We start from the raw sequence: 27516 nt of genomic DNA, 5'->3' as shown, positions 1-27516 counted from the left end.
AATATTTCTCATTTTTCATTTCTATAAAAATGTGATAATCTGGGCCAAGAGTGTTTTTTATCACGCAAAATTAATCTCAAAAACAGACCATTATATTTTTCACTTTTTACCGTCAATTCAAAAGTTTCATGAATGTAAGAGTTAATAATATCAGAGTATCATTATAATTATCGCTCATCAGGTCTATGAGCGCAGATTGTTTAACCATCGGGTGGAAAAGATCGCCGCGAGCGTGGTACTATGCGATTACCTAGAAGAGAGAAGGGGAAGATAGGGGGAAGGAACGCTTGTCTGAAAACCTCTCGCTCTTGGATTCAGACTAGTTCAGTTCAGCCAAATAGTTCATTTTACCCTCCAAACTGGATTTTGTGGTCAGACATTTTTAAAAGTCCTAGCGCTGGCTGCGTACAAATCTAACCCGGGCCGTGCATTGTTTAAAACATGGATTACAATTCATAAACATAGTGGTTTTTACCTCTCCGAGTGACGTATGTCACGGAGAGGTTCTGTAACGATCGTGTCTGTCTGTCTGTCTGTCTGTGTGTCTGTCTGTCTGTTGTTACACCCACGTGACCGCGTTCGCAGTTTCCAAATCGGAGCAAACGTGTTCGCCATTTCCGAACTGCTTTCACAGTCACGGAAATGGCTCCTCTACTTGAGTTCTCACACCACCATCTTCTGGTCTTTGTCCATCCCACACGGACACCAGTCTGTACTTACTGGCTTCTAATCACCACCATCTTTTGATCTTCGTCCATCCCACATGGATACCAGTCTGTACATACTGGCTTCTAATCACCACCATCTTCTGGTCTTCGTCCATTCCACTTGGACACCAGTCTGTACATACTGTCTTCTAATCACCACCATCTTCTGGTCTTTGTCCATCCCACTTGGACACCAGTCTGTACATTCTGGCTTCTAAACACCACCGTCTACTGGTCTTCCGTCTATTCCACATAGACACCAATCTGTCTCATTGGCTTCTACTCCATTATCATCGTTTGGTTTTAGGATATACGCGGTGATCAGCTAGGGTTACGAGAAACGTCTAGCCTCCCTAAGGTGGGATCGCCACCAAAGGTTTTCGCAATTGCGCTTTTTCCTTACTATTATAATGGAAACGAATCGTATATATACCCCAAAATTTGAAGAAAGCGGGCAAGAGGGGTACCCTTCACTTTAAACGTCAATATTAGCAAAGTTTGAGATGATAATAGGTATAACTTTATTTTAAACGATTTAACTATTATTAATGTTAATTATTGAAGATCAAAATAATTAAAAATAATTATATTTATTTAAATATTAAAGATAATCTTGTTTCTCAACTCAAAATTAATACGGAAAGAGTTAAAAAGCAGTCTATGTTTTTGTCTGTGTGTGTCCGTCCATTGTTACACTAGTGCGTCGCGTTAGCAGTTAGCCTTGTGTTGATGTGTTAAGAAATCATACAAAACCTTAATATTCCCTTTTCCCATAATATAAAGTGAATATGTGGAAGTATTTTTCGTGATTATGATGCATTAAGTACTTTTGTAGCTTTAAAGCTCTGTTTCATTTTGATATTCCAAAGATTTTTTTTAATATTGTTATTTGAAATGGCTGTTTACATATTGCTTAAGCTATACTACATCTGTATATAGAATAATCCTTGGTTTAGTGATTTCATCAGAGAGAATTAAGTAGGGAGCGGAAGGCTGGTTGAAAAATGTAGCTCTAAAAACCACGTGACTTAAATTGTAGTACAAACCGTTTTCCGGTTTGACGTAGACAGGCACCTCCTTTATGGGCGGGTTTAATAAGACCGTTGGGCTGGGGATTGCGGGGGAAATCATTTCAAATTTCAAGCGCGCTGGTGCCACGCGCTAGCGCTACCCTGCTGGAGCCATGGCTTCCCTAAAGGGTATTCAGTTGAAAGGTAATTATTCTTTTTTTGTTACTTTAATTATAGGTCCTATAAATATTCATAATTATTACAATACTTAGGTGTTGTAAACCATTGTTTTCAATTAACTGTAAAGAAGATCAGGACCCAGATGTTCGTATTTCGCTTTGAAAAAGAAGCTGTGAGAGTGTTTTTTTCTCATCTGGACAGCGCTGGCATTAGAGAGCAGTTTATACCATACCTTGTGACAAAGGTTCAATGCGTACAATTTAAATCTACTAGGGAAGAATTTTTAAAACAAACGCATGATTTAATGAAAATAGAAAGGAAGGAACAAGAAATGGGGCATCTATTATGTACAATTTGCCCTATGTTTAACGATCTCCCACAACCAATGAAAAGGAATGTTGTAAGTCGCATTCTTCAATACTTCTTTCTCGAAATTATGGTCAAGATGGAAGTTGGGGTTGACAATGCTGTTAGCATGGAAAATGCTAAAGTGGAACGGGAAAGGAAAAAGGTGGAGCTGCTTGGATCGCAACATCGGAAACGAAACCCCTTTGCCAACATCACTAACAGTAAAGTAATTACTGAAAATACTCCTGTGACAAGATATGTAGCAGGGTACTGTGCCTTTCAGTTGGTTAAGAACAAAAAATGTCCACCAAACCTAGTCAAAATGATAGTCAAGGACAAAATCCCGTCTTCTCTCGATGTTACAGAACCAGACAAAACAGGGGCTTGGATTGTTAAATTATCTAGGGGGGGATTAATCTCAGTTACAGATGAAATGTTTAACCTAATCCAATTAATTAAAAAGATATCGGACTTAATCTATGTGACTGATGTGTCAAAAATTAGGAACCAAAATTTAAAAACCCGAACTATCCAACACATTTTTCAAAATTCAGAAATCAATGAACTCTGGAATTCAATGTACAGTGAAAATGACAGTAGAAAATGGCTTTTAAAACTTGTGGATTGTTTTTTAAACACGAGGGGTAAAGTGTTAGTTCGTGACTTATTGGAGCAATACCAATACGAAACGAAAGAAACACTCAAAGCTAAGAAAGCTTTAAGAAAATCTTTGCTCGAAAAAAGTCAGCAGTCTAAAATTCAACCCACAAGTACAATGAAACCAAATATCAAAAAGTCAAGATTATCAGTACCAGTAAAAGTTCTAGAAAGGCAAATCCCGACAATTCAAATTCCTAATACTGAAATGTCATCAGAGAGATTAGTTAAATTCAATGAACATTCTGAATACAAATTTTTAAATGGTGATCCTGATCTAGATCTATTCCTACAATTCATACCACCAGAAGATCCAACCCCAACTATTCAGATTACCGATACTGACACATCAACAAAGACATTAGTTAACATAAATGAACATTCAGAGTATTCATTTCTGAATAATGATCCTGACCTTGATCTATTTGTGCAATTTTTACCTCAATAAGCAAGCCAATGTGATATTCACTTCAATTCATTCGTGACCAAATGTTCCTAAAACATGCAACCCTTTAACTCACACACAACTTGTTATTATTTAGAATAATTAGCATAAATTTGAAACAAATGTACATAATTTATATATCTAGGAAAACAAATGTGATACGGTTCATGAAATTGTTTTTTAATTTGCCTTAAAGAGTAAGTGATATAACACTACGTTAGTTTTCAAAATTGAAGGTAATCACAGCAATAATTGGCTGATTTCGTTGTAGTAAACCAACAGTATTATAATTGTGTTCCTATTCCATGATTGTATCAGTGCATTATGTTGTATTTGTGCATTAATATGGTCAAAAATTGGTGATTAAATCAAGATACATGTTCTTAAACTTTAAAATCTGGTTACAAACAAGTTTAATAATATTTATTAACTAATAAACGTTTAAAGAACCGTCTTTTCAGAAATAGTTGTATTTCCATGAATTGCTTCTACAACCAAACCCTTTAAGGCTTTCAGCTTATCCATGTTCGCTTCAAATAGTGAAACTGATGGATTGCAGTTTCGACCTCCTGAGCATCTCTGCCTTCCAAAATACTGTTCCAGGGGGTCTTGGTTCAAATGTTGGGTTAAAACATATTTCGCACCTTTCTTCAGAAGAAATCGTACTATTTGGACTGTTGAAAGGGCTGTAATAGAAAAGGTTGACAATATTTAAATGTGGCTTATATTACATTCAGAGCGTATTAATTACCTGTCATTCGTAGCCCTTCAATAGTTGTTGCGGATAAAAGCATGTTGCTCCTTTCTGTTTTAGAATAGTCTCCTGGGCGATTTAATACATCACTCTCCCAGTCATCCAAGTATTTTATAAAGTCAACTTCTAACCACTTAATGACAAATTATATAACATGATTATTTGATTAAACCATCCATGATTAGTTTTAATACCTGCAATCGTTCATCATGCTCATGCTCATATATTCTTTTGTTGGGTTTTCTCTTTGCCAAGGCTTCAAAACAATTTCCAACATTGCACAAGTCAAAAAACTTGTCAAATGTCCTAATAAATTTAACCGTTTCTTGGTATTTATCTTCTCCGAAAAGGACTTCTATCGCAGACGCAACTGTCTCGCTCAGAACTTGACAAGCTAAATTGACTTTCATCTTTGAATATGCATTCAAGAAAACGTGACTGTATGTTAGCTTGGAAACATTTTTAAATTGGCCTTTCATTCTTAATTGCGTGTAGTAAAGGCGCAAGATAACTTTCCAGGAAATATCTTCGCCATTTATCCATAGGCTACGAGAATTGGAATTTGCCCCACTGTTGCTTACACAGTTACGCACTGTTTTTATCAGGTGAGGTGCATCTGACAGGAAGTATATGTCCCTTTCTTCATCAGCAGCGTGTATATTACTAGTGGCAAAAGGTACATTTTTGGTTCCTTGGTGATCAGCGCACATGCGAAAAACCTTACGGTTTATTGAAGCTCCGTCTCCAACAACCGCTAAAATTCTAAATCCATTGTTTTCCAACAAAGAAATGGCTTCCCAAACAATTGAATATAATTCAGCGCTCGTTACTCCTTTTGTTGGAAAATGGGCAAATGGAATTTTAATATTGCTTGTTATGCCACGAAGCATAAGTTGAAGAATGCTTGTTGCTAAAGGTGGCACAGTTGTTCCCTTTTCTCTCATCACAGTGTCATTAAGAGAGTTATGATGGTCCAAGACATCGATAAAACCAGTGACGTACCCAGTATCTTTATGACAAATTAGGTCTGGCTTGATAGCCATTTCATCCAAAAGAAGAACAAAGTACTTCTTATGTTCTGGAAGGTTATCAATGTCTGTAATATTTATCATTTCATTGATAGCATCTTCATTAAATCCTGATTTGTTTGTTATAGTGTGCTCATGATGATACAATGTTCTTGTCGTGGGTAGCTTTATAATTCCAGACAATTCTAAAGCTTTGTAGGCTGATTTGGATTTGTTTTTTATATAGGAACACCATTTAAGGAAGAATGAGTCCCATCTCATGCCATATTTAGATCTCTCCAATGCTAATAACTGTTGTTTAATAAAAAGAGCCATGAAGGATCCTGGCTTCTCTTTTTTAAGTTTCTATTTGAAAAGTCTCTTCAATGTTGATAAGTCTTGTTTACCTTTCTCAGATAGGAGTAATTTCGTCTTGGATGCCCTTTTAGTTTTGTCTTTTATTGTAATATCTTTAGTTACTTTTTTACTTATTGCTTGGTAACGACAACGCAATGTTCTTAAACTTGACCGATATTGTTGGCATGAAGCACAACGATTCTTACTAACCGGAACTAGGCCTTCGCATCTATTGCTGTAAACAGCTTTTAAAGCACTGGAATAATTGCTATTTCGTTTGTGGTTATTTGGGCGTCTCACATTGTAAAGCCTGACAAGTTCACCATCATTATTTCCTGGGCAGATCTTAAATTTATCAAGTTGTGATAAATAGTTGTAAACGTCACGATTTGTTTTAATGTCCAGATGTTTTTCAATTTTATCACTCGGTATGTTTTTACCCAACGCAGTGATTGTCACAGTAACAGGTCCATTTCCCACAAATGAACATGATAAAACTATCTTCCCATTTATGTGTTTTATGAACATAACACCCTGGTTTACTTTTTCCATCGACCAAGACATTGGTGGTGATAATACTTTCAAGTCTAAGATATCTTGGGATCCCTTCTGATCAGACACCTATATGACAATAATGTAAATAACTTGCAGTTTTCACTATTTGCAAATCCCTGCTTACATTGCATTCTTCATATCCTTTGTTAGAAGCTTCTTGTGTATCATTAATTTCCTGTGTTTCTTCAACATCTGCGATAAGTGTTATTTCTTCCTGAAAAATATGTTTTTCAATACTCCAGAGATAAACAAATAATATAAACTAGGTTACTTGAATGGGTTCCCAAACAGATGCTAACGGAATAGGATCTGGATATTCGGGAGTTGGACCTCTGAAACCATAAAAGTGTCTCGAACAGATATAAGAACCACGAGAGACCTTGTCTATGGTGAAATCTTTTCGACTACAGGCATTAACCCATCGTTGACACTTTTCTTTTTCGTTGTTTAAAGATGGAAACTTCACAAAAAACACTCCAGGCGCTCCTCTAACCTCCCTAATGCTTGAAGTTTGTTTAGACGAGCAAGAGCCATATTTACAAACAATTCGCATTATTATTGCGTGTCAAAAATCCAAATATCGCGACGCTCTCTGTCACTGTCAGAATTACTACTGTTAGAATTACTATTAAATATTAAATTCTTTTTATAAGGAGTAATTAAAACTTCACCTTTTATCTTCTAAATAGTACTTGTTACGATTAAACGTAAGTTTTAACGTTATTCCGTGTCAAAAATCCAAATATCGCGACACTCTCTGTCACTGTCAGAAGCCTCTACTCTAAGCCTTGGACTTCTTACAAAACCTTTTTCCAACGATTAACCCCTGTTAGAATTACTATTAAATATTAACTTCTTTTTATAAGGAGTAATTACAACGTCACCTTTTATCTTCTAAATAGTACTTGTTACAATTAAACGTTAGTTTTAACATTTGAGAAATTAAATGTGATTGAAACACGAACCGACAGGTTTCGATGGTTACGCGCTCAGGTCTGCTACTGCCAGAGGCTGCTGCTGGTTGGTTCACACAGTGCCACACCCCCAACACTTTACAACCAGTAAAACACTTGCTTTTAAAACAAAGTCATGTGACCGGAAAAGAGATTGTACAGAAACAGAGAAAATAGCAACGTAGCCCACTTGTTTTGCGCTACATCCCGTTTTGCACTGTCAAAGGCTATAGCTTCCGCTCCCTACTTAATTCTCTCTGATTTCATGAAGAAAACTAAGACCAAGACTCCGGCGAGTGTATTAAGTATCATCCGTAATAGGCTTAGTGAAACAAGGAGTAAATAATTGAGGCCTGGGGTGAAGTAAACTCTGGGCTTTGATTTTCGTGTCTGAAATGAAGAGGCATCAACGGATCAGAGTGAGCCGAAAGTTAAATACACTATTAAATAATCAGGTTAAGATTTTATTATAGAAGAAAAGATCATGGTGGCAATTAGAATAGTAAAAGGGCTAATGGTAAACGGGTAGTAGCTACAGACTTTTTATTCTCTTTATAGTGCGCATTGACTATTAGTGCGTCTAGCTACAATTTAGCTTTGGTGTTATTTAACGTTAACATTCATGTTGGCAAACTAAGAATATTGTTGAGGTGAGACGAGACGATAGTGTTTACACTGCAAACCAGTTGTGAATGTAGCTATCAGAATATACGGTAAACAGCTGAAGCGAAGACTTCATTTCCTGATCTTTTCCCCATTGACTGATATCTATGTGTCCAAGATTTATCCTTATTGGATGTAAAATGTCGTCTGCTTTACTGTATTATTCGCTATGCTTGGAATACTGCTTCAATATTTCGTAAATTTTTACTTCAAAAAAGAGAAATAATTCCATATCTAGGTAAATAAGTTTGTAGTAGTAGACCTCTTGACTCGGAGAGGTAATATTTTGGTTTTCCCAACTTGTTGTTTATGTTTTTCTGGCGTAAGACCCTAATTATTTACAATTTTCAACAATCTCTCGCACTTTCGATCGCATTTTTTAGGAAAAGGAATAAAAAACACGCCTTTTATTTTCCTATTTGTCGTTTCACAGTTTTTGCAACACTTATATTTTCCCGTTTTGATAACTTGCTTATTTTACTTTACTATTTCCAAAAAAGAAGGAGACTTAAACTCAAATTTCATTAACTATTAGGTCAATATGGTTTGAAAATATTTTATAAAACCGTACCTTTAAAAAATAAACAATATTCAAGCACCGAGGCCCGAGGGGAAGAGTTTTAGCTCAAAACGAAAACGCTAGCGCCAGACGCCAGTTCTATTTGATTCTATAAAATTTGGGTTTCCTAAATTGTGGATCTGAACTGAACTTGAGATTTCAGACTTCCTGTTTCGTCAAATGTCTACCTCCCCCAGATTAAGGTTTCTTCCCCCTCTCAAGTAGGGAAGCGCATAGTCACACGAGCGCCCGTTAAAAATCTCCCGGACTTCCATTCTAGGGTACGATAGTTCTATATTTTCTTTGGTTTAACTTGATCCATATATTACTTGCCTTCTTATTAAAATAAGGGTGATAATTTTAATGGCGGATAAAATATTAAGTTTTTCATACAGCAAAACTCCATGATTCAAATCAGCTTTAACAAACAATACTAGTTAGTCACTTTATAAAAAAAAATTTATCGATAGATTATTACATTTCAAGCATTGAACCAGCGGATATAAATAAATCCTATCAAATAGTTTTACAGTATAAGAGCAATTTCGCCCAAGGAATTCTTTTGGATCTCTATCCAAACGTACCTAAGACTAATAATAGACCTCGAATAAGAAAAAATCTCATCTTCATTTTAAATGGCTTTCAGCAAGAATTAAGCTTATGAACTGAGTATGAATATGTAGAGATTTACTCTTATTATTTATCTTGGTGAAAGCGTGATGCAGTGAAGTTATAAATTCCAAAAAAATATTTCTAGTATAAAAAGACGTTTTTGATTGACAGATCACGAGATAATCGTCTTAAACTCCTTACCGAAGTCAATATTAAGCAAGCGAAGATGAGGATATTTTCTGTTGCAAAAGATATTTCAGTATACTGTTATTATTTTTCACATAACACAGTTAAATGCTTACACCAGGTTTAAGTCGTCAAACCAAAACCGGTTTTTCAATGTAAATTTAGTTCCGCCCCCTTTAATAAACTGATGCGGCTGTTTTACAAACGTTTATCGAAACACAATTAAGGTTGGGATACCCATGGACTCGCTACTTCACTTTCATGAAATTTGAAATAAATTTTCTTCGTTTTGGTGAAGGTGGGGTTTCGTGGACTTCCCACGTCGAACCTACCAAATATAGTAACTTCGTTTGTTGCTTTATTTCCTTAAGGCTGGGCCCACGAACCTCCTATATTGTCCTAATCTGAGCGACTTGTCATTACATTTCCTAGCGTGCGAGAGACGCCTTGTCTCAATTGTGTTTTTCTTATATACATTTCTCTTATCTATTTACAAGTTTTTTATCTTAAGCTTTATTTACATAAGTCTATATCCTAAGTCTATAAAATCATAAGTCTATATCCTAAGTCTATATATAACATCTTTCCTTTCCGCCGTAGGAATAGCTATGGCTTGCCGTTGAGATTAATACTCATTTGGGTAGCGTACTGGTGGCTTTATATTGTCTCTTGTCCTCGTCTTTTGCACCGAAATGTAGTCTCTTGGGTTGAATGGTGGAATGGATGTAATGACAAGTCGCTCAAATAAAATCTGCCGCTAAATCTTAAACTTAGTCGATGTCTGCATTCAAACATATAACAGGGTATACAATGACAGATTTGTTGGGATTGACAGTAAGGTTCACCTCCACAAACCCGACCTCAAAATCAAGCACGAGTGTTCTCATCAGCGCAGTAATACAGGTAAGCTCCATGTAACAATTACTGCAATGTCATCGTTATGCCTGAAGCAGTGTGTCGTTTAAACCAAATCGCTTTGCAGCATTAAGAATAATGGCACTAGAGACTCTATCAAAGGCTCTTTTAATATCAAAGAATATGGCTTAAGACATCTCGTTGAATCCCATGGCCATTTCAAGGCAATTCTCAATGCAGTGGATTTGCTTTTCGATAGACAATGTGCGCAGTGAACAGGGGTGGGATGGAAAATCATCCTGAATATACCTGTCCAAAAGCTTCTATTCAATGGATGGAGGTGAGACATATGGGTCTAAATGCCTTAGCCACAAGGTAACTTGGCTAAGGAATAAAGAAAACCTTGGAGTGCTTCCACGTATCCGGAATATGCGATGAAACAATGCAGACCCTAAAGATCCTTCTTGGAAGATTGAATGAAAGACGCCATCTGGGACAGAACACTTATAGGGCAAAAAACGAGTTTATAGCCCAAATAAGTCATGGATATATGACAATTTTGATTGAAATGTTCCAATCTGTCCTGTGTGCTCTCTGGAAGTGCAAAGGAAGAGCACCCATGCTTGCGGGATGAAGGTCTTTGGAATACGGTTATCAGTTGCCTTTGAGCGGGGGCCTTCGCCCCCGCTCAAATTTTCAACTCTATGGGACTTTAACATTAGGCAGCCATTTTGCCCCCGCTAAAGTATATAATGTTGGCTCATGTTGACACGCCCCTGCTCAACCTCGTTTGACTCCGTTGAGGAGTAATAGGCGCCATATGTCCTTCGTTTTTTTATGTTTCTGTTTTTGGTATCATAAATGGTCCCACAAGAAAGGAGGCAAGTAAATGGTCCCCAGCCGGTGGTCCTCAAGGGTAAATTCTCCAGCTTACATCCCCAACTTGACGAGTCTTTTTGTTCGGTTAGGTGGAATCCTTCATCTACATTTATGAATTTCCAATAGGACAATATTTGCGGTTGGATGACACTAAATCCCATAAATCACGTATGAAAAAAAACCCTTTAAATATTACGTCGTTGAAAAACTTTTTAATAGTATCTCATTAAAGCTCACGCTTTAACATAGAAAACCACTCTCCCTGTAAAATTCATACAGGTTAGAGCTTGGCAATTTCTTCCATGCAATGTTTTTTTGCTGAAAGTGACCATAGAGATTATTAATTTCTATGTTACGTAAAACTTTACCTATCCAAAGTTTCACCAACTCCAACACCTAATAAACCAAACAACGAAAGCTCTGAAAAACTTAATGGACCTTCCCATCATGTTTGGTACTGTAAAAATAATAATATTTTGTTTTTGAAATGGTTTTTTCATAGAAAGAATTATGTCTGCGATGGTAAATAGTTCACTTTCTATATTTTTGTTGAAGTACTTCATGCGTAACCGAATTTTAAAAAAGTTCGTTGGTGGGTGGGTATATTGCACAATAATGCCTAAATTGGGATGAGAGCCATTCTTCTGTCAGAAACAAAATTTTGCCTTTTTTAGCAAGGTGTTTGACCTTGCGGTTCTTTTAATTCCTAAAAATAGGTGTTTTCGTTTATATAAAAAAATATTTAAATGAATATTTACTGTGCAAGTTAGGGGACATTTTAGGTGTAAGATTTTACAAGATGATTTGAAAAAAAAATGGTTTTTTAAAGAGAGACATTTATGAGTCTAAATTGATGTTGGGAGTTTTTGATTAAGCAATGATTCTTTCAGGTATTCTAAGCCGAATAAAATATGAGGAAACGTTTGGTTAGAGAGATTTCAATCCAGCAATTATGTTATAAAGTATAATGTGATACAATTTTATAAGCCCCGATAGTTGCTCGTTCATGCTTGAAATGAACACATAAATTTTGTTTTAAAGGCAGTATGAAGGGCTCAAACACAAGATGATTCATTCGCTATGAAATGGTAAAATAATGTTAGATCCTTAAAAAAATAATAAAGAAAACCTCTGTGGTAGTTTTTGATAGGACTCTTAACGACGAAAGCTCGGATCGCCTTGAGTAGAGCCGAGCTAGTGATAGACTAGCAAAAATGAGCTAGCTCCGTTTGGAAATCAATGAAATCTACATTCTATCCTATGAAAAACATTAACATGTACAAAAATGGGCCTCGCCTCGCCTCGTGACCTCTCCGCCGTAAAACGTTCTGAGATCCCATGTAGAGCCAAGTCTGCCTTTTGTTCTCATTCAATCGCCGATTGAACAATTATGTTATAAATTAAGTCCTTTTCCAAATTAATAACCAATATTCTTTGACTCTATCATTATTATATATCTTTGTTCGTATCAAAAATATCGTGACTTGGCAATCGCAGGTAAGTAATATTAAAAGGAAGTCGAGGGGATATTCACTAAATCGTTGCTGATTTTAAAATAATCGAAGGGATATTCACTAAATCGTTGCCTATTTTAAAATAATCGAAGGGGATGACCTGCGCTGAGTGAGTGACAAAATAAGGTAAATTTCACCTTCGATATTTCGAAAAGTATATAGGGTAGGAACTTGAAATTTGGAAACTATAGCTAGGATTGACAGTCCTCGCGGCAAGCAAAATTTCAGACTTTTACCTGTACCCATCACGAAGTTACAGTGGGGTTAAAAGTGCCACGAGTTGCTTCGAGAAAAGGATGTCAGTGCTCGACTTGGCTGGGAGCACTGCCGTGCTCCCAGATGAAATATTCTCTGAAATTTGGAAAACTAAGTACTCGTGGAATGTATTGGTTTAGTAAAACCTGAATGAACGGTCATATACTAACGCTTTATTTCGCTTAACACTAAAAACAACAGAACGTTAGTAGTTTAGAGAAAATACAAAAATAAGGAAAAACGGTTATTTCTCACGGATTAAGCACACGGCCATAGGGGTTCCATGTCCGTTGGCTTGTCTCTGCAGAAATGCTCCATTGTTTAATAGTCAAACTTGTTTGTTTAATAATGAAGCTTGTTTTTTTAATAATCAAGCCACCACTGAGTCAGATATGATGGGCTTTAATATTTTAATGATTTTCAAAGTTTCAATATTATTTCTAAATATCAGAAAATAAACTAGACAGTTTTTCACTGAATTAACCAACCTGCGGTCTCATTGTTCAATGTTTCAGCCAATAAAAAAACGGAACGTAAAAAGCGTAATCTCAGAGTAATATGCGGGGTAAATGAAATCGTGCATCGACAATTTTCATGGTTTTAATTTGGGATTGACTAGTCCGCTGAATATCTGAACGATCAACTTATTTCCTTTCTTTTTCCCTTTAAGTAATCGAGAAAAATACTAACTAGTAATTATTTTAAGTATAAATATCTGCTTTTTATCTTCATATTAATCTAATATATGTTTGTGAGCGGAAAATAAGTTTAATACATTAAAAAGATATTTTTCCTATACTGAATATTTTGCCAATTTCCGATAAAAATTGTAAATTTGAATTTAAAGGAAAGTACGAGCCTAGAACTTCAATCTTTTTATTTAGTAGCGTATAAAATAATGAATATTTGAAATAGGAACCTTTTATATATTGCAATATTAAAGAAAATGCGATAAATTAAGTTTTCTTTCATAAGCCTACAAATTAGACCTTTCTTAGAAGGTGACGACAGTAGGCCTTAAAACCGTAACATCTGTCAGGTGGTACTGGTCGTCCAACAGAATTTCATAGCTCCCTGTGCAGATAAATCTGACGTGTAGGGCTTTTAAGAAAACTCAATTGCATGTATCAGTCTGAAATATTCAATATTATATCAAGAAGCGATATCTAGTTTATATAGGGAGAAGTTATAAGATGCCTTAGCGGGGGCAAAATGGCTGCCTAATGTTAAAGTCGCATAGAGTTGGAAATTTGTGCGGGGGCCTTCGCTCCCGCTGCCCCCGTAGTTGGCACGCCCTGGGGAGAGGACGTAAAAGGAGGCCGGGCTATTTCGCCTCTCCTCAGTCGGAAAATACGTAATTTTCGTCATTGGCGTCGCGCTGACGTGAGTATTCAAGAGCCAATGAGATGCCGGTTGTAATTTAGAGGCGGGAATTAACTCCGCACCTACGTTTGGACTGGAGATAAAGCTAGAAATGTGGCGAATTTATACCTTCTCCCTAGTAAACTAGATATCGCTTATTGATTATATATGCTCTTTCGAACAAAAAGTAAAATATGCATCATATTTATTATTTTTTTTTCATATAAAATATTACTCGTAAAATATTTTAGTAGGTTTTAGATTTAAAAAATAATTCGGTTTTCCTCAAATTAACATCGTGAGATTTTGTTTTTATGCCACAAAGGAAATTATTACATAAGAATTATATTATTGTGTATACCAAAAGTCCAAAACTATAACACTAACATAAACTACATCAATATAATAAAATAATACGAAACTAGAAAAAGTTTCAGTGCTTAGCGCTATATGGTATAGTCGATTGATGAGAGACTCCTTATTTTTCTTAACAGGGAAGTATAAACGCTCTTTAAAAATATTTCATGGGGCTTCGATTTACTAACCTTTATTTCTTAAGGGTGCCTTTTCGTTCTATTTTTCGATGGTAGTGCCTTTAAGTGTTTATAGATTGCGCCGCTACTTTCAAAACTTTCACCCTTTTCGAACAATGCCTCTGAGTCTGCTTAAAACAATAAGGAAAGAATTAAAATATACCTTGATCTCTTTAAACGAAGTAATGATTAACCAGAGCAAAAACGGCGCTCCAAAATGATTATTATTATAGCGAAAGTTTCTTTCCATTGCATATTGGATAAAAAAAAAGTTTAATACGAAAATTCTACCAGGAAAATATTTTTTCCCTTAAAACAAATATCTCTAATAATAACCTCCTTTTACCTTTGAAGACTTAATATTTTAAGTTTAGTAAGTCTTAATGATCCACTTAGCATTTAAAAATGCACTGGTTTCTTAAGTCATTTAGAAAGGTTTAGTTTTATTAAAAAGTTAATTTAGCTTAGTTTAAACAGTTTCGTACGAATGCTGACGTGCATTTTATACTACAATGGTTTCCTTGTTAAAGAAATATTTTTCAATATTTCACTTATTTGTAATTTAAATTGATACAGACATAACGCGTATGAATTCTACCTTCCTTTTTTAAACTGAACAAAGTAACAATTTAGTTATTTAGCTAGCTTTTTTAAACTAACTAAAGGATCAATCTACCATTACTTAGCCCAGCTTTTGATACTAAATTCAAAAATAACATAGCTCAATTTTTGATATTAAATTCAGAGGCAATTACACATAAACAGCAAGAATTAAAAATATTTTTTAAGGTTAATTTCCACTGATCTTTCACTCTAAAATTATATTTAGAGCTGTATTTAGACGCGACTCTGACGCTAAAATAAGCTAAATCTCCCTATCTAACCGACGTAGTCCAATGAAGAAATAATTCTGATGTCCAATAATGTTTTCCTAGTTAGTAAACCTGACGTGTGAAATTCCTAATCATCGTTGCTGTTTCGTTTTATGACACACTATTTCCCTCCATGCTTGTAAATCTCCTTAAAGATGTCCATGCAGTATCTCCAAAAGGTTTTCAGATTCAGTGCATTATGTTAAAAGAGTGTCACAGATGAAATATGATATGGATTATGATTAAATTAAAACTTCTTGATAAGAAATATAAAAAGACCAAACTTACACGGACGCGGCACTAGAGATCGGATTGGGAGCTGGCCAAGTTAATAATGCCCAATAAAATGTTTTAACTTTTAAACGAGTCTTAACAATCAAACGCAAATAGTGATAAAGATGGGATCAAATAACGAATCAATAAAGAGTTCGCAAAACAGACCTTTTCTCACGATGTCATCAATTACAAGCCCAAAAGCTTTTGATCCTGGAACAGATTCAACATCTGCATGTAAGAAGGATTTCAATACTTCGCCTTTAGCCGCGAATTAAGTAGCCGAGTTTCATGGGATCAGCAAGTCAGACGAATCTACACGACATTAGAATTAACAGGAGCGACCTAGGATCATACTTTGAACGTTATTTTGAAAGCATTTGACAAGTGCTTGCCCCTTACAAGACAGATCGTTTTCATCAGTACGCTTTCATAACGACCAGACTACCTCCTAAGCAGACGTTCGACGACTTCGAGGCGTATGTGGACCTCAAAACTGAAGCACAAGCCTGTGAACTCTTAAGACTTACAGAAACCTCGACTACGCACCATAGCTGGAATTAACAATGAAGAATTAAGGAAACATTTTCTCAACAAGGGTTACACGCTAGACCTCAACTACGGCGAGAAGGGTTCTTGTCAAACTGAAAACCGTGCATCGAACTAACAATGGGCGACCGTGCTTCAAACTTTTTAGGGGTTCTTGTCAAACTGAAAGCCGTGCAAAGCGGTTCTTGTCAAACTGAAGATAAACAATGGACAGTCTCTTAAATTTTGTTTCCCCGACTTTTTGCATCCCCCATTTAAGAGACTGTCCATTGTTTATCTTCAGTTTGACAAGAATCGCTTTGCACGGCTTTCAGTTTGACAAGAACCCCTAAAAAGTTTGAAGCACGGTCGCCCATTGTTAGTTCGATGCACGGTTTTCAGTTTGACAAGAACCCTTCTCGCCGTTTCCCGGCCTTTAAGAAATCGGAAATTCTTGAACACAAGTAATGTCCTCATCCCAAGCATCGAAAACAACGCATCCTTCAATGCAGTCAATCAACGTAGAGCAGCGAACAATCCACATCCAAGAAACCACTCCTCTCAAAATCGTCACCCGCATTACATACCAAATCGATCCACTCAACCTATTCAATACTCTCAATGACATCAAAATGAAGGAAATCAGCCTCCACAACGTAAACCCAACCAAGAAGGATATCATCGACAAGGGCACACAAGCGGATTTTGTGGTCCTGCAAGGGATACCATGCCCTCCATTCATATGCATTACGTAAAGCATCAGGTACAACCACTTGAGACCAAATAATGCAACTTACGATGTATATTACAACGATTTCCAAGGCGACAACGGAACATTTCTCACATATAGCACAAGTCTAGGCCCTCTCTGCCAACCTACTACGATTCTTTCACATGACCCCTCATGTCATACCAAAACTTCTCGACCATCAGCCTCTTTATCAGACTACTGAACGATGAACTAAACAAATGACTTATACCTCTGCAAAGCCCGTCACAAATTCAAGGTAGAAATTGGATCCCAGGTTAACATAATCACCAGAAAGATGTACCAAGCTCTACATAAACAGCCGACACAACAAAACCACTAGACACAGTGTCATCGTATATCAGCCATTCTATACCAATTGACGGAGTAACCTACCTTACTACCACATCTGGAGTCGCCTGCTTACCCGAATGACCATTTTACGTTACCCCACCAGACCATACACCGATACTTGGAGCACGCGGCTCACAACAACTTGATCTTATTCACCGAACGCTATCACCACTAGGAACGAGGCCTTCGTCATTCACCTCAAAGATAGCCAAGATTCACGCGACATTGAATACGCAAACTTCAACGGCTGTTCAGAAACTAGTCAATCAATACCATGTGCTATTTGACACTATCGGGAAATTTCCAGGGGCAGACGAAATCAAACTTAGAGCAAACGCAATTCCATTTAGGTCCGCACTTGCATGGATGCTCGAACAAAACATAATAACACCAGTCACGGAACCAACAAATTTTATATGCATCGTCGTGGTTACAAAACTTACGAGTAAAGAAGAAGTTCGAATATGTTTTTACCCACGAAATATAAACCGAACTATCAATTCTAATCTGCAAGATTTGTAAAGCATTTACAGTTTTCGTTGCGCCAAGTGCTATCAAATATGGTAACATTATAGATTATAATAGATTGATTAGAGATATAAAAACACCGAACTTAGACGCGGCAAAAGAGATCGGAACGCGAGTTGGTCAACTTAATTCCTAATAAAATGTTTTAGCCTTTAAACGAGTTTTAATAACCAAACACAACAGGTTTGTGTTGGCAAAAGTTCGTGGAACTATGCACAATAAGTCAGTCACTCTTCCTCTTAAATATCGTGCCTTGTATTTTGCTTCTCATTTCTTGAACAGACGACTAAAATCGACTTCATTGAGTAAATTGGGTTTTACCACGAGTTTTCCTTAGCCAATCGTCAATCCTAAAAATTACAACTGTCGAAAGTAGTGATTCTGTCTTCATTTTCGAAAGATTTTGGTTAGTTAGTTTCCATGCCTAAATTTAATGGATATTTAAAATAACTAGCGTAATAAATTATTATTAAGGCCATTTCATGTAAAATGTGTTCCGAAGTTAAGAATTACAAATTTTGTGTATTTTATGAAAAAAATTCTTAAGCTTCGTCAGAAATGTTTTAAGTTTCGATTTTTTTGAACAGTGTGAGCATGATCCCTCTATCAATGGAAAAGGTACAGGATAAATGACGGTTAACGTAAGAAATATAGTTGCTGAACGAAACAAAAACCGAGCTGAACGATATAATTGTACCAACTCTTACTCTCTCAGTTCAAACCCAACCATTTCCTTTCTATGCATTTAAGTATAATACACCATGGATCGTTAATAGAGTAGTTATAGAATGTTACTGATCAGAAATGATAGATTTTGGTTAGGTAATAACCAAATGGAGGTATGCGCTCATTATTTCTATGTTGGTTTGTCTGTCTGTGTGGATCCGAGTACAAGAAGAACCCGTACGTCAATAACTAGCTTTGAAAACTTCTCAATTGGCTTCCAACTCGTATAGGTTAATAAAGAAAGATGCTAAATGTCGTGTTCCAAGACGACTGTCATTCTGTCAAAAGTAAGTTTAGGACTAACGTGCTAGCTTCTCCAGTGCCAATTTCAGTTGAAAATAAAAGTACATCAGTACAACTTTTCAATGATACTAAATGAATGATACCTTTTACTGTTAAGCTAATAGTTTCGGAAAGTTTGCTTTAGAAATTCCACAGAAATCTGAAACACCTTCAATATGGGTATAGTTTTTGGGCAAATCAAAATTGAAATTTGTTAATGTAGGCCTAAGGGTTTATTTACTCTTTTTACGATTTTATTGAGTTTCTACAATCAAAGAGAATGTACCAAGAGGAGCAGAGTTTAGCCTTTCACAAGGCTTTTGAATAGCCCGGCCACGATTTTGTAGTAACTAGATCCGGTTTTTGGTTTTTGGCGTAGCAGCGACGCCTTTTATTGGTTAAATTATTTCGACAGCTTACTTTTGGTGGTGGCAAAGGGTTGATCTCTGGGTTGACCGTTGACGTACAAAAGGTGATTTTTAAGCAGACGGCAGGGTCACGAGAACAACCGGAACTAGTTTCTCCAAATTCAGAGTCGGTCCCTATCTCGAAAGTTTCTGCTCCTCTTGGTATATTCTCTTTGCTACAACTTATGGGAAAAGAAAAAAATGCATTTTTTTTTTGTTCCTTTTCAGCGACGAGCTAGGGCTAAAACAGCCTTACAGCTCCAAAAATTTTTTTATATATTTATACACATATTTATATGCTAGTTTAGGTAATTAATTGACAATAGAAGGTAATTTGGGTAATTAATTAGAAAGAGATAGCCATACAACGAGCGGATTAGAGAAGACCTAAGAATTTTTTGAGAGTTAGTTTAAAGTGTCCCAATGAAGTCGAGGATACCACATCAGTAGGAAGCGAATTCCAGATGGGGATCACCCGTCGGAAGAAAGAGTGCTTCATAGGATCACGACGAGAGGGGGGTAGGAAAAGTTTACGCGAATTACCTCTAGTGACTAGGTGAAGGGGTGCCATGGTAAAGTAGTTCTGATTTTCATTAAGCAAGAGGCGGAAAAGGCTAACTAGTTCAAGATAGGTACGGCGGGTGGCCAACGATTCCCAACCCAGGGTAGATAACCGCACGTTACGAGGCTGGTGACGCAGAGTGAGCGGGATTTTAGATGCACGAGCTTGAACACCTTCCAGCATATTAATATCACAGGTCATGTAGGGGTTCCAGATTTGACTTCCGAACTCAAGGAGGGGACGGACATAGCAATTAAAGAGGCGCGTAAGGAGGCTAGAGGATAGATTAGGGAAATTTGCCTTGATTGTTGCTAAGATAGAATTGGCACGACCGCAGGTACGTTTAATATGAGAGTGGAATTTCAAGTCATGTGAGACATGTATTCCTAAATCCCGACATTCATTTACCCGTCGAATGTTGTTAATACCGAGAAAGTAAGGGGATGGTAGGGCTTCATCAACTTTTGATCTTTGGAGGGAGAGAACCATTGACTTTTGACTATTAAAATTAAGCCCATTATTGGCAGCCCAAGATTCTAAATGGTTTAGATCAGCTTGTAGGCTAAGGACATCCTTATATGAATGGATCACACGAAATATTTTTAGATCATCGGCAAAGAGACCTAGAGGTGATGATAGGACGCTGGGGAGATCATTTATATACAATAAGAATAGCAAAGGCCCAAGGACACTGCCTTGCGGAACACCGCTTAAGACAGGGAGGAAATTACTTAAGGACTTGCCAACACGTACTGCCTGGGTTCTATAAAGGAGATACGATTTAATCCACCGAAAGATGTTATTATTTATTCCTAATATTTGCAGTTTAGCCAAAAGCCGCTGATGAGGCACTGAGTCAAAAGCTTTCGCTATGTCTAAATAGATGACATCCACCCGGTGACCTTCATCAAAAGCTGATAGCCAAATGTTAAAGGCCGATAAAAGGTTTGTTTCAACAGATCGATTGTGGAGGAAACCATGCTGGAAGGCGTTAAGATGGGGTAGGATAAAATTAAGCAATGGAATCCGAAGACACCTTTCCATTACTTTGCAAATTGTCGAGGTTAAGCTAATGGGACGGTAATTACCTGCATCACTCCTACTACCCTTACCCTTATAAATTGGTGTTACATGCGCCACACACCAGTCCGATGGAAGGGCACCTTCTGCAAGGGAAGTCTTGAAGAGTGTAAGAAGGGGCCTTGCTAAGGAAAGAGCACAATTCTTTAAGAGGCGGTTAGGGATATCGTCAGGGCCCGAAGCACTCTTGATGTCCAAATTTTTGAGAGTGAGTGTAATATCTGCTAAATCAGGGAGGAAGTCTGCCATTCTGGTTGTAAGGCTATCTGGCAAGTTAGTTAGGTCAAGCGGCAGTGAACTAAAATTTTTAACTAGAGTTTCGTTTAAACAATTGGACATGTCATAATCAGAATCAGTCTTTTCCCCTGTAGAGAGGCGAATATTTAGACGAGGGGGTTGGCTTCGAATCTGGTGTTTTACAAATCTATAGAAGGCACGGGGATTATTTTTAACAGTTTTTAGTTTTCTCTTATGACTTCTATCAGTAGCGACATATATGAGTGATTTCACTAGGCGCACCTGGGCATTGTATATAGATTTCAATTGAATGTAACGAGTACGGTTTTCAGAACTAGCGGCTTTACGTAATTTTTTCCAGAGTTTTTCTTTTTTTCGCACTGCGCGTTTCGAGGAGCGGGAGATCCATGGACGTGTTTTATTGCCAATGTTGTGGTTGTAAAGAGGGACAGCCTGTTCGACACAACTAAAGAGTGTATTCTTAAAAAACGACCACGCAGCTTCAGTGGGTAGTTGACCCAAGGGGGTCCAATCAAAGGCGAAGAGTAAAGCATTAAGCTTATTATAGTCACCACGACTATAATCATAATCGCGGGTGAATTGCTTAGGAGGGCCGCAAGAGTCAGTAGTAATGAGAGGGTAGGCTGTACGTATTGTAAAGTGATCACTACCACCCACGGGGGAATGAGATGTGACAGAAGGACGCACGTTGGCTTTTGTGATCACTAGATCAAGAGTACTGAGGCTTGCAGAGGCTGATTGACTTAGACGCGTGGGAAAATTGACGTGTTGGTGCAGACCACATGAGTGTAATACATTGAGGAATTCTTTGTGAGCTGCATTTGAACCGGAAGTGGTGCTATAAGTGTCCCAACATATATTGGGAAGGTTAAAGTCGCCTGCGATAAGCAATTCTTTAGACTGAGTTGATATCAATGATATGTCATTTAACAATTGGGTTGTAGCAGTGGGCGTCGAATTTGGTGGACGGTAAATGCAACCGATAGTTAACCAGGATTTAGAGAACCGGTGTTTTACTTCGAACCAAAGAGATTCAGGGTAAGACGTTGGTATAGTTAATTTATGGAAGACATAGCTTCGCTTGATATAGATAAAGACTCCACCACCTGCGCGATTTGGGCGATCTGCCCGTAAGAGATTATATCCTGGGAGTTGGAAGACAGCATCATCGTGGAGAGGAGTTGCCCACGTCTCCGTTACACAAATACAGTCGGCATTCCAAGTGGGGGCAAGTGCGACGAGTTCATTACGTTTACCGTACAAATGTTGTGCATTAAATAATATGACTATAAAGTTGTGGTTAGGGGAAGGAGGTGGAGATGAAATTAGTTTTTTTGCATAGGATAGACCGAGGACCTTTGGTGATTATGCGTAAGAGGTATATCATTTGGGTAGGAAACCGGAATCGGTGACGTATTGTTGATGGCATATTCCGAAGTTGTAGCTGAGGTTGAGCTTATTAGACGACCTTGGCGAATGACAAGGTTAGTTTCGCCGTTTGCGCGTCGTTCGCGAAGTTCTGCGACTAATTGTCTATGGACTGAACGTTGTTCCGCCGTGCGGTCAGGTGCGGCAGGGTATTGAAAGTTTTGGTGACTGCGCCAGTAACCAATGCTTCGTACAAAAAATTGGCGGTGGTTGACCGACTGAAATACAAAAAGCAGGGGGCGATTTCTTTCTTCGTGGTAAGTGCCAAGGCGACTAACGCGTATATTATCACACTGAGAGCGACTGAATTCTAGGTTTCGTAAGATTGAGGTAGCGTATGTGAAGTCGGAATGAGGATCATCATTGTCAGGGACATGAAATAGGAGCGCGTTGTATTTGCGGCGCGAGATCTCAACAGGCGCTTGGTTTAGATTTGAGTCATTACTTAACTGCAGAGTAGGATTATAGTGGCTAGTTTTATCTTGATTCCGCGGTGCGGAGGCTTGGTGGTGTAGAGAAGCCCGTAGGGGGGAAGTTATTGAAGAGCGTTCACTCAGATTTGAAGCGTGAAGATCGTGGGACGGAGAAAGGGGTTGTTTGTCATTGACTATTGACTGTAGTTTTAGGAGCGCATCACTCTGATCCTCGAGTTGTGTTGTAAGTATTGTGTTAAATGCCTTTAGGTCCACGATTTCATCAGAGATGGACCGCAGAGAGGTTAAGTCCTTTTTAATGGATGTAGAGTCTAGGTTGAGTTGAAGAACGGTGCTTCTTAAAGAAGAAAGCTCTTGCGATAATGAGACTTGTTCTGAGTGAAGATCGTTGTAGTTTGGCGAAGCTGAGATTGAGGGAGGTGACTGAGATACTAGATTATTTAAACGCGTTGTGAGCTCGTGGCAGACAGCATCTAGTTCGGAGAGCTTTGCACGGGTGTCACGTGTAAGATTGTCAGTATTGGTTGAAAGTGTAGTAAATTCCTTTGTCATAGTGGACAATGTTTTCAGCATAGTAGGACCACTGACAATACAACTTGGGCAGAAAAAGACCAAAAATTCGCAAGGGTTAGTACAATGGAAGTCGAATTGTGAGTCAGAGACGTTTACACAACGGGTGTGACACCAATCAAGACAAATCTCACACTGGAAAGACTTGTGTGAATCCTCTACTAATTGAGTACATACGCGACAAACGGATTCATTGGTAGAAGTTTTAGATTTTTGTTGTTTAGATCGGGGTGCCAGCTTGGGGGCAGATGTAGTGGTACGGGTACACACCCTTGTAGAAGCAGGAACTGTAGTGGTTTTGGGGCGACCACGTTTTTTCTTGGGTTTCACAGTAGGAGCAGACTTATCACTGGTGACCACTGAGGCTGGTAGCCCTTGGTCATCACAAGAGTTTGGAGGGAAATTTGACTGACTAGTATTAGTAGGTAGTGGGCTTGCACTTGCAAGGAGGAAGGTAGTTGGTTCACGAATTGCACTGATCGAGGATATTGTACTATTTGGATCTTGAGTATTGTCCTGGTCTGGAGTTTGAGGTGGCGTGGTGGGAACCGTCGTAATAGTAGCGGTTTTAACCAGGAGCTGAGATTGGTTTTCAACTGTCGGAGACAGTAGTTTGACGCGGGCTTTGAGGGCTCGTATTTGGGAGAGATCATCGAGCGAGAGCCGTTGCACAGGCGGTGTACGAAACATTGCGCCGCTAAACCGTTGATTGTTGTAAGGGGAAGCACCAGAACCGCGGCGCGCTCACGCACTTAATCAATTTCATCAATGATAAAGCAATATCATAATTTGAGTCTATTTAAGTTACTCTTGTTTCGAATTTATTTGGGAAAGGTGGATCAAGAGATCTTTAGCCGATTCCGTTTGGACCATGGTTCATAAACGCGATTTAAATTAGGTTCAAAATTTAGCACATTGGGCCAAGGCTTAGCATTGACGTAGTAAAATCAGCCTTCTTGACACCTTTTTAATCTATTTCAACCACGTTAAAGATATTTTTAACACATACCGTAACTATTCACGAGTGCATTTGACAATATTACTCTAATATCGAATAATTAATTTCGTTTAAACTTAGAATTAAAAGTTCAAATCGGACATAAGCAGACGCTTCATCAACCGTTTCCAACCTGTTAATAAAGTTCAACTAACCTTTGGAAGGTGTTGGTAAATCGGAAAACAAATCCATCTGGCTTGATTCAAAACTAATTCAAAATTTAATCATTTCCGTTCCGTATTTCAAATTAAAAAATCCGACTTCCTAAATATTTCGCGAACTGAAAATTTACGACGACGCAAATTAATTCCGACGACGCAAATTAATTCGACGACGCAAATTAATGTTAAACAAGAAAGGATCGTGGCCACTGTATCGCGCCGAGTATTTATTGGGAAGGGTTTTTTTTATAGCTTTAGCGAATTGTAGGGTGTTGTACACTCCTAGCACACAGAGTAATTTAAATTATTTTGCCCGTGTTGACTTTCAGGTTGCTATTTGAAGTGGAAATTACCTAAGTATAGTATGACCGAAGTTCATAAATTTGTTATCAAATAGTAGGACCAGGGATTGATTTAATTTTAGAAGTAGGAATGGGGAACAGAGTAATGTGGGCGTGCGTCGAAGTTCCGGACCCCTTCCACCGGACGGAGGGGTATGAAAGAAGAGGCGGCCATAGCGACAGAGGTAGAAAGGAATTACGTATTTTTCGCCGTCCCCGTCAGCAACGTCATCAAAACGTAGTTTAAGTGAGCCAATAAGATAATTTAAACTTTTCGTTACGTGTTGGAGGGAGGGGCTCTATACTGGGCTATGAGTCGGACTGAAGTAAATACTAACCGTTCTCCATTCCTTCTTTCAAAAATAAATCTATCCCTGGTAGGAGATAACAAACATCCTGCTGTTATATGTTTTAGACTGTTTAAATGTTATAACAACCACGCTTTCAAACCACAAAAAATAATTAAAGAGGGAGCATTCTTTAATAAATCATTCCGATAACGTGTCCCAACTATTTAACCTAGTTTATACAGGAAATGATTTTTCTTTTCGTATTTCCGTAAATTAGATAACCGTACTTTCTCTATAGAAACCTCCAAAAAATTTAATAAAATAGCTAAAAATTAGTTTGGAAACTGTCCCTAGGTTTTAATGTCATTTTCACAAAGGTTTTTTTCAAGTCTCCATAATATAGTGTTTAATTTCCGTAGAGCCATATTATTTTGCCAAAAAGGCAGACTGAAAACTAAAACCAGGAAATTCAATGTTTCGTCTGCAATACTCCTAGAATATATCAGCATCATATTTTCAACATTTCTCTCTTTGTTAGTCGAGTAAAATGTCTTATTTTCCTCAAATTTTTTAAAACTTTTATTGCCTTAAGGAAAAATCGAATTGAGAATTTTTTCAGTGTGAAAATGATAGGTCTGTTTATCGAGGGGCCAGTTACTAAGAATAATCGGCACGCATACCGTAATTTTGATTGTGCTAAAAAACTCCTTTCAATATTTTAAAGCCCTATCCTTTGATAGTAGCCTGCTATAAATATATATATATATATATATATCTGTAACTAACTGTTGTAGACCCCGTGTTCTTGACACTTTCCACTCCGTTTGACCCAAATGACTTAACCTTTACCTTATGGCAGACTTATCAGAAACACCCAGTATAGCGGGTGAAAAGGTCCAGTCTCGATACTTCACTTAACGCTTTGGTATTGTGCGGGTGGAATGTGTGAGGGATTTACAGGCGGTTGTAGAGTATATTGTTGAGTTGCTATATCTTATAGTGGAAGAGATCAGAGCAATACCTACCTTTGTGGAAAACCCCCAAAACCCCTGACGGACTACTTCACTGCAGTACATTTTCGAGCTCGTATACAGGGTGTGACATGTGTCATTGTATGCAAATGAGAACGTGCAACAAGTGTCATAGTGAATATCGTTTAATGATACGCACTTTGAAACGTTAAAGACCTACGATTAAGCTTAGGAACTAAGGCATCACACTACAAATTAAAGGGCTGTTTGGTAAACCCATCAGCGTAAATGTTCGATGTGCCTACCGTCGTGGTGTAGGCACTCTTCAAGACGATTGTCCATGCCTTGGATTACGTTTTCTAGCATTTGAGGAGTGATTCGTTCAATTGCGCTTCGAATTCTGGCCTTCAAGTCGTCTACATTTAAAGGTTCTGTTGCATACACCTTCCCCTTAACATATCCCCATAAGAAAAAATCAAGTGGGGTTAGGTCAGGGGATCTGGCCACGGAATTGGTCCACCTCTACCGATCCAACGGTTTGGAAAGTGCTCAATTAGCCATTGACGAACATTGACCGCCCAATGTGGTGGCGCACCATCCTGCTGGAACCACAGGTCCCGCATCACTGCTAATGGTAATGCGTCTATCGCATCACTAAACTCGTGGCTTTGGCCTACTTAGATAAGGAATCCATACGAGGTTACGAAGGTCAGAGTTTTCCGCGGCACTGAGAATTCGGCACATTCAATCAAACGTACGCGTCGTTACAAGCAGCTTAGTTCGTATAAACGTTGTAAGTCCTGTGTCGTAGACGAATGGCAGCCGACTCCAACCGAGAAAAATTGGACATGACGTTTATTTTGGGTGAATGTCGCGGTAACGTTCAACAAGCGGCATTGCTTTATGCCGAACGCTTCCCACACCGACGAAGGCCGGTTCGAAGAACGTTCACGAACATTAGAGACAACCTACGAGATTTCGGGAGTTTCGTCGTGCAAGACCGTCAACGTAGAAGAGACCGTATAATTGGTAATCATGATAGGGAAGTCGACATTCTAGCACGTTTTGAAGCCAATCCTCATACTAGTAGTAGAGCGGTAGGAGAGGAGGTTGGTCTATGCCATTCAACCGTTCCTGCCATTTTACATCGGCATCACTACCGGCCCTATCATATCCACCTCCATCAAGCCTTAACGGACGATGACTACCTAAGACGTCAAGACTTCTGTCTTACCATGCGCGAGCTAATTGAAGCCGATCCATTGTTCTTAAGAAAGGTTCTTTTTTCTGATGAGGCGACATTTCACAGGGATGG

At 38.0% G+C, this 27516-nt stretch overlaps 2 protein-coding genes across 4 annotated transcripts; one reads left to right on the top strand and one right to left on the bottom strand.

Annotated features, from left to right (window-relative positions):
• The first annotated feature begins 1673 nt into the window (after nt 1–1673).
• On the top strand, nt 1674–3743 carry LOC149610719 (uncharacterized). 3 transcript variants are annotated; one of them, XM_089859634.1, is made up of 3 exons: nt 1674–1921; nt 1990–2466; nt 2529–3743. In XM_089859634.1, the coding sequence occupies exons 1-3, from the start codon at nt 1891–1893 to the stop codon at nt 2534–2536; spliced, it is 516 nt and encodes a 171-aa protein (XP_089715760.1). In that variant the 5' UTR covers nt 1674–1890; the 3' UTR covers nt 2537–3743. The 3 variants fall into 3 exon arrangements, with proteins under 3 accessions (XP_089715760.1, XP_089715758.1, XP_089715759.1); XM_089859632.1 differs by having other exon boundaries at nt 1990–3743; XM_089859633.1 differs by having other exon boundaries at nt 1674–2141; nt 2212–3743.
• A 1731-nt stretch (nt 3744–5474) lies between these two features.
• LOC149610718 (uncharacterized) lies at nt 5475–7229 on the bottom strand. Its single transcript, XM_089859569.1, has 5 exons — nt 6986–7229; nt 6692–6846; nt 6292–6618; nt 6145–6234; nt 5475–6086 (listed from the first exon to the last, which is right to left on the bottom strand). Exons 3-5 carry the CDS (start codon nt 6571–6573, stop codon nt 5475–5477), a joined length of 984 nt encoding a protein of 327 aa, XP_089715695.1. The 5' UTR covers nt 6574–6618; nt 6692–6846; nt 6986–7229.
• Nucleotides 7230–27516: the final 20287 nt, after the last annotated feature.

The sequence above is a fragment of the Phalangium opilio genome, unplaced genomic scaffold (genome assembly GCF_054372755.1).
Source record: "Phalangium opilio isolate 3A_F unplaced genomic scaffold, DU_Popi_V2 ptg000329l_1, whole genome shotgun sequence".
Classification (NCBI taxonomy): Eukaryota; Metazoa; Arthropoda; class Arachnida; order Opiliones; family Phalangiidae; genus Phalangium; species Phalangium opilio.
Note: the sequence above shows the minus strand (reverse complement) of the source record. Positions and strands in the feature narration are given on the sequence as shown.

Bases quoted from the DNA above. Each gene is read 5' to 3' on its own strand.
- LOC149610719 (XM_089859632.1), top strand. From the start codon at position 1,891: ATGGCTTCCCTAAAGGGTATTCAGTTGAAAG. The intron at 1,922-1,989 runs GTAATTATTCTT...TACAATACTTAG, and splicing joins AAAGGGTATTCAGTTGAAAG to GTGTTGTAAACCATTGTTTT.
- LOC149610718 (XM_089859569.1), bottom strand. From the start codon at position 6,573: ATGCGAATTGTTTGTAAATATGGCTCTTGCTCGTCTAAACAAACTTCA. The intron at 6,235-6,291 runs GTAACCTAGTTT...CATATTTTTCAG, and splicing joins CTGTTTGGGAACCCATTCAA to GAAGAAATAACACTTATCGC. The intron at 6,087-6,144 runs GTAAGCAGGGAT...ATTGTCATATAG, and splicing joins AAGGATATGAAGAATGCAAT to GTGTCTGATCAGAAGGGATC.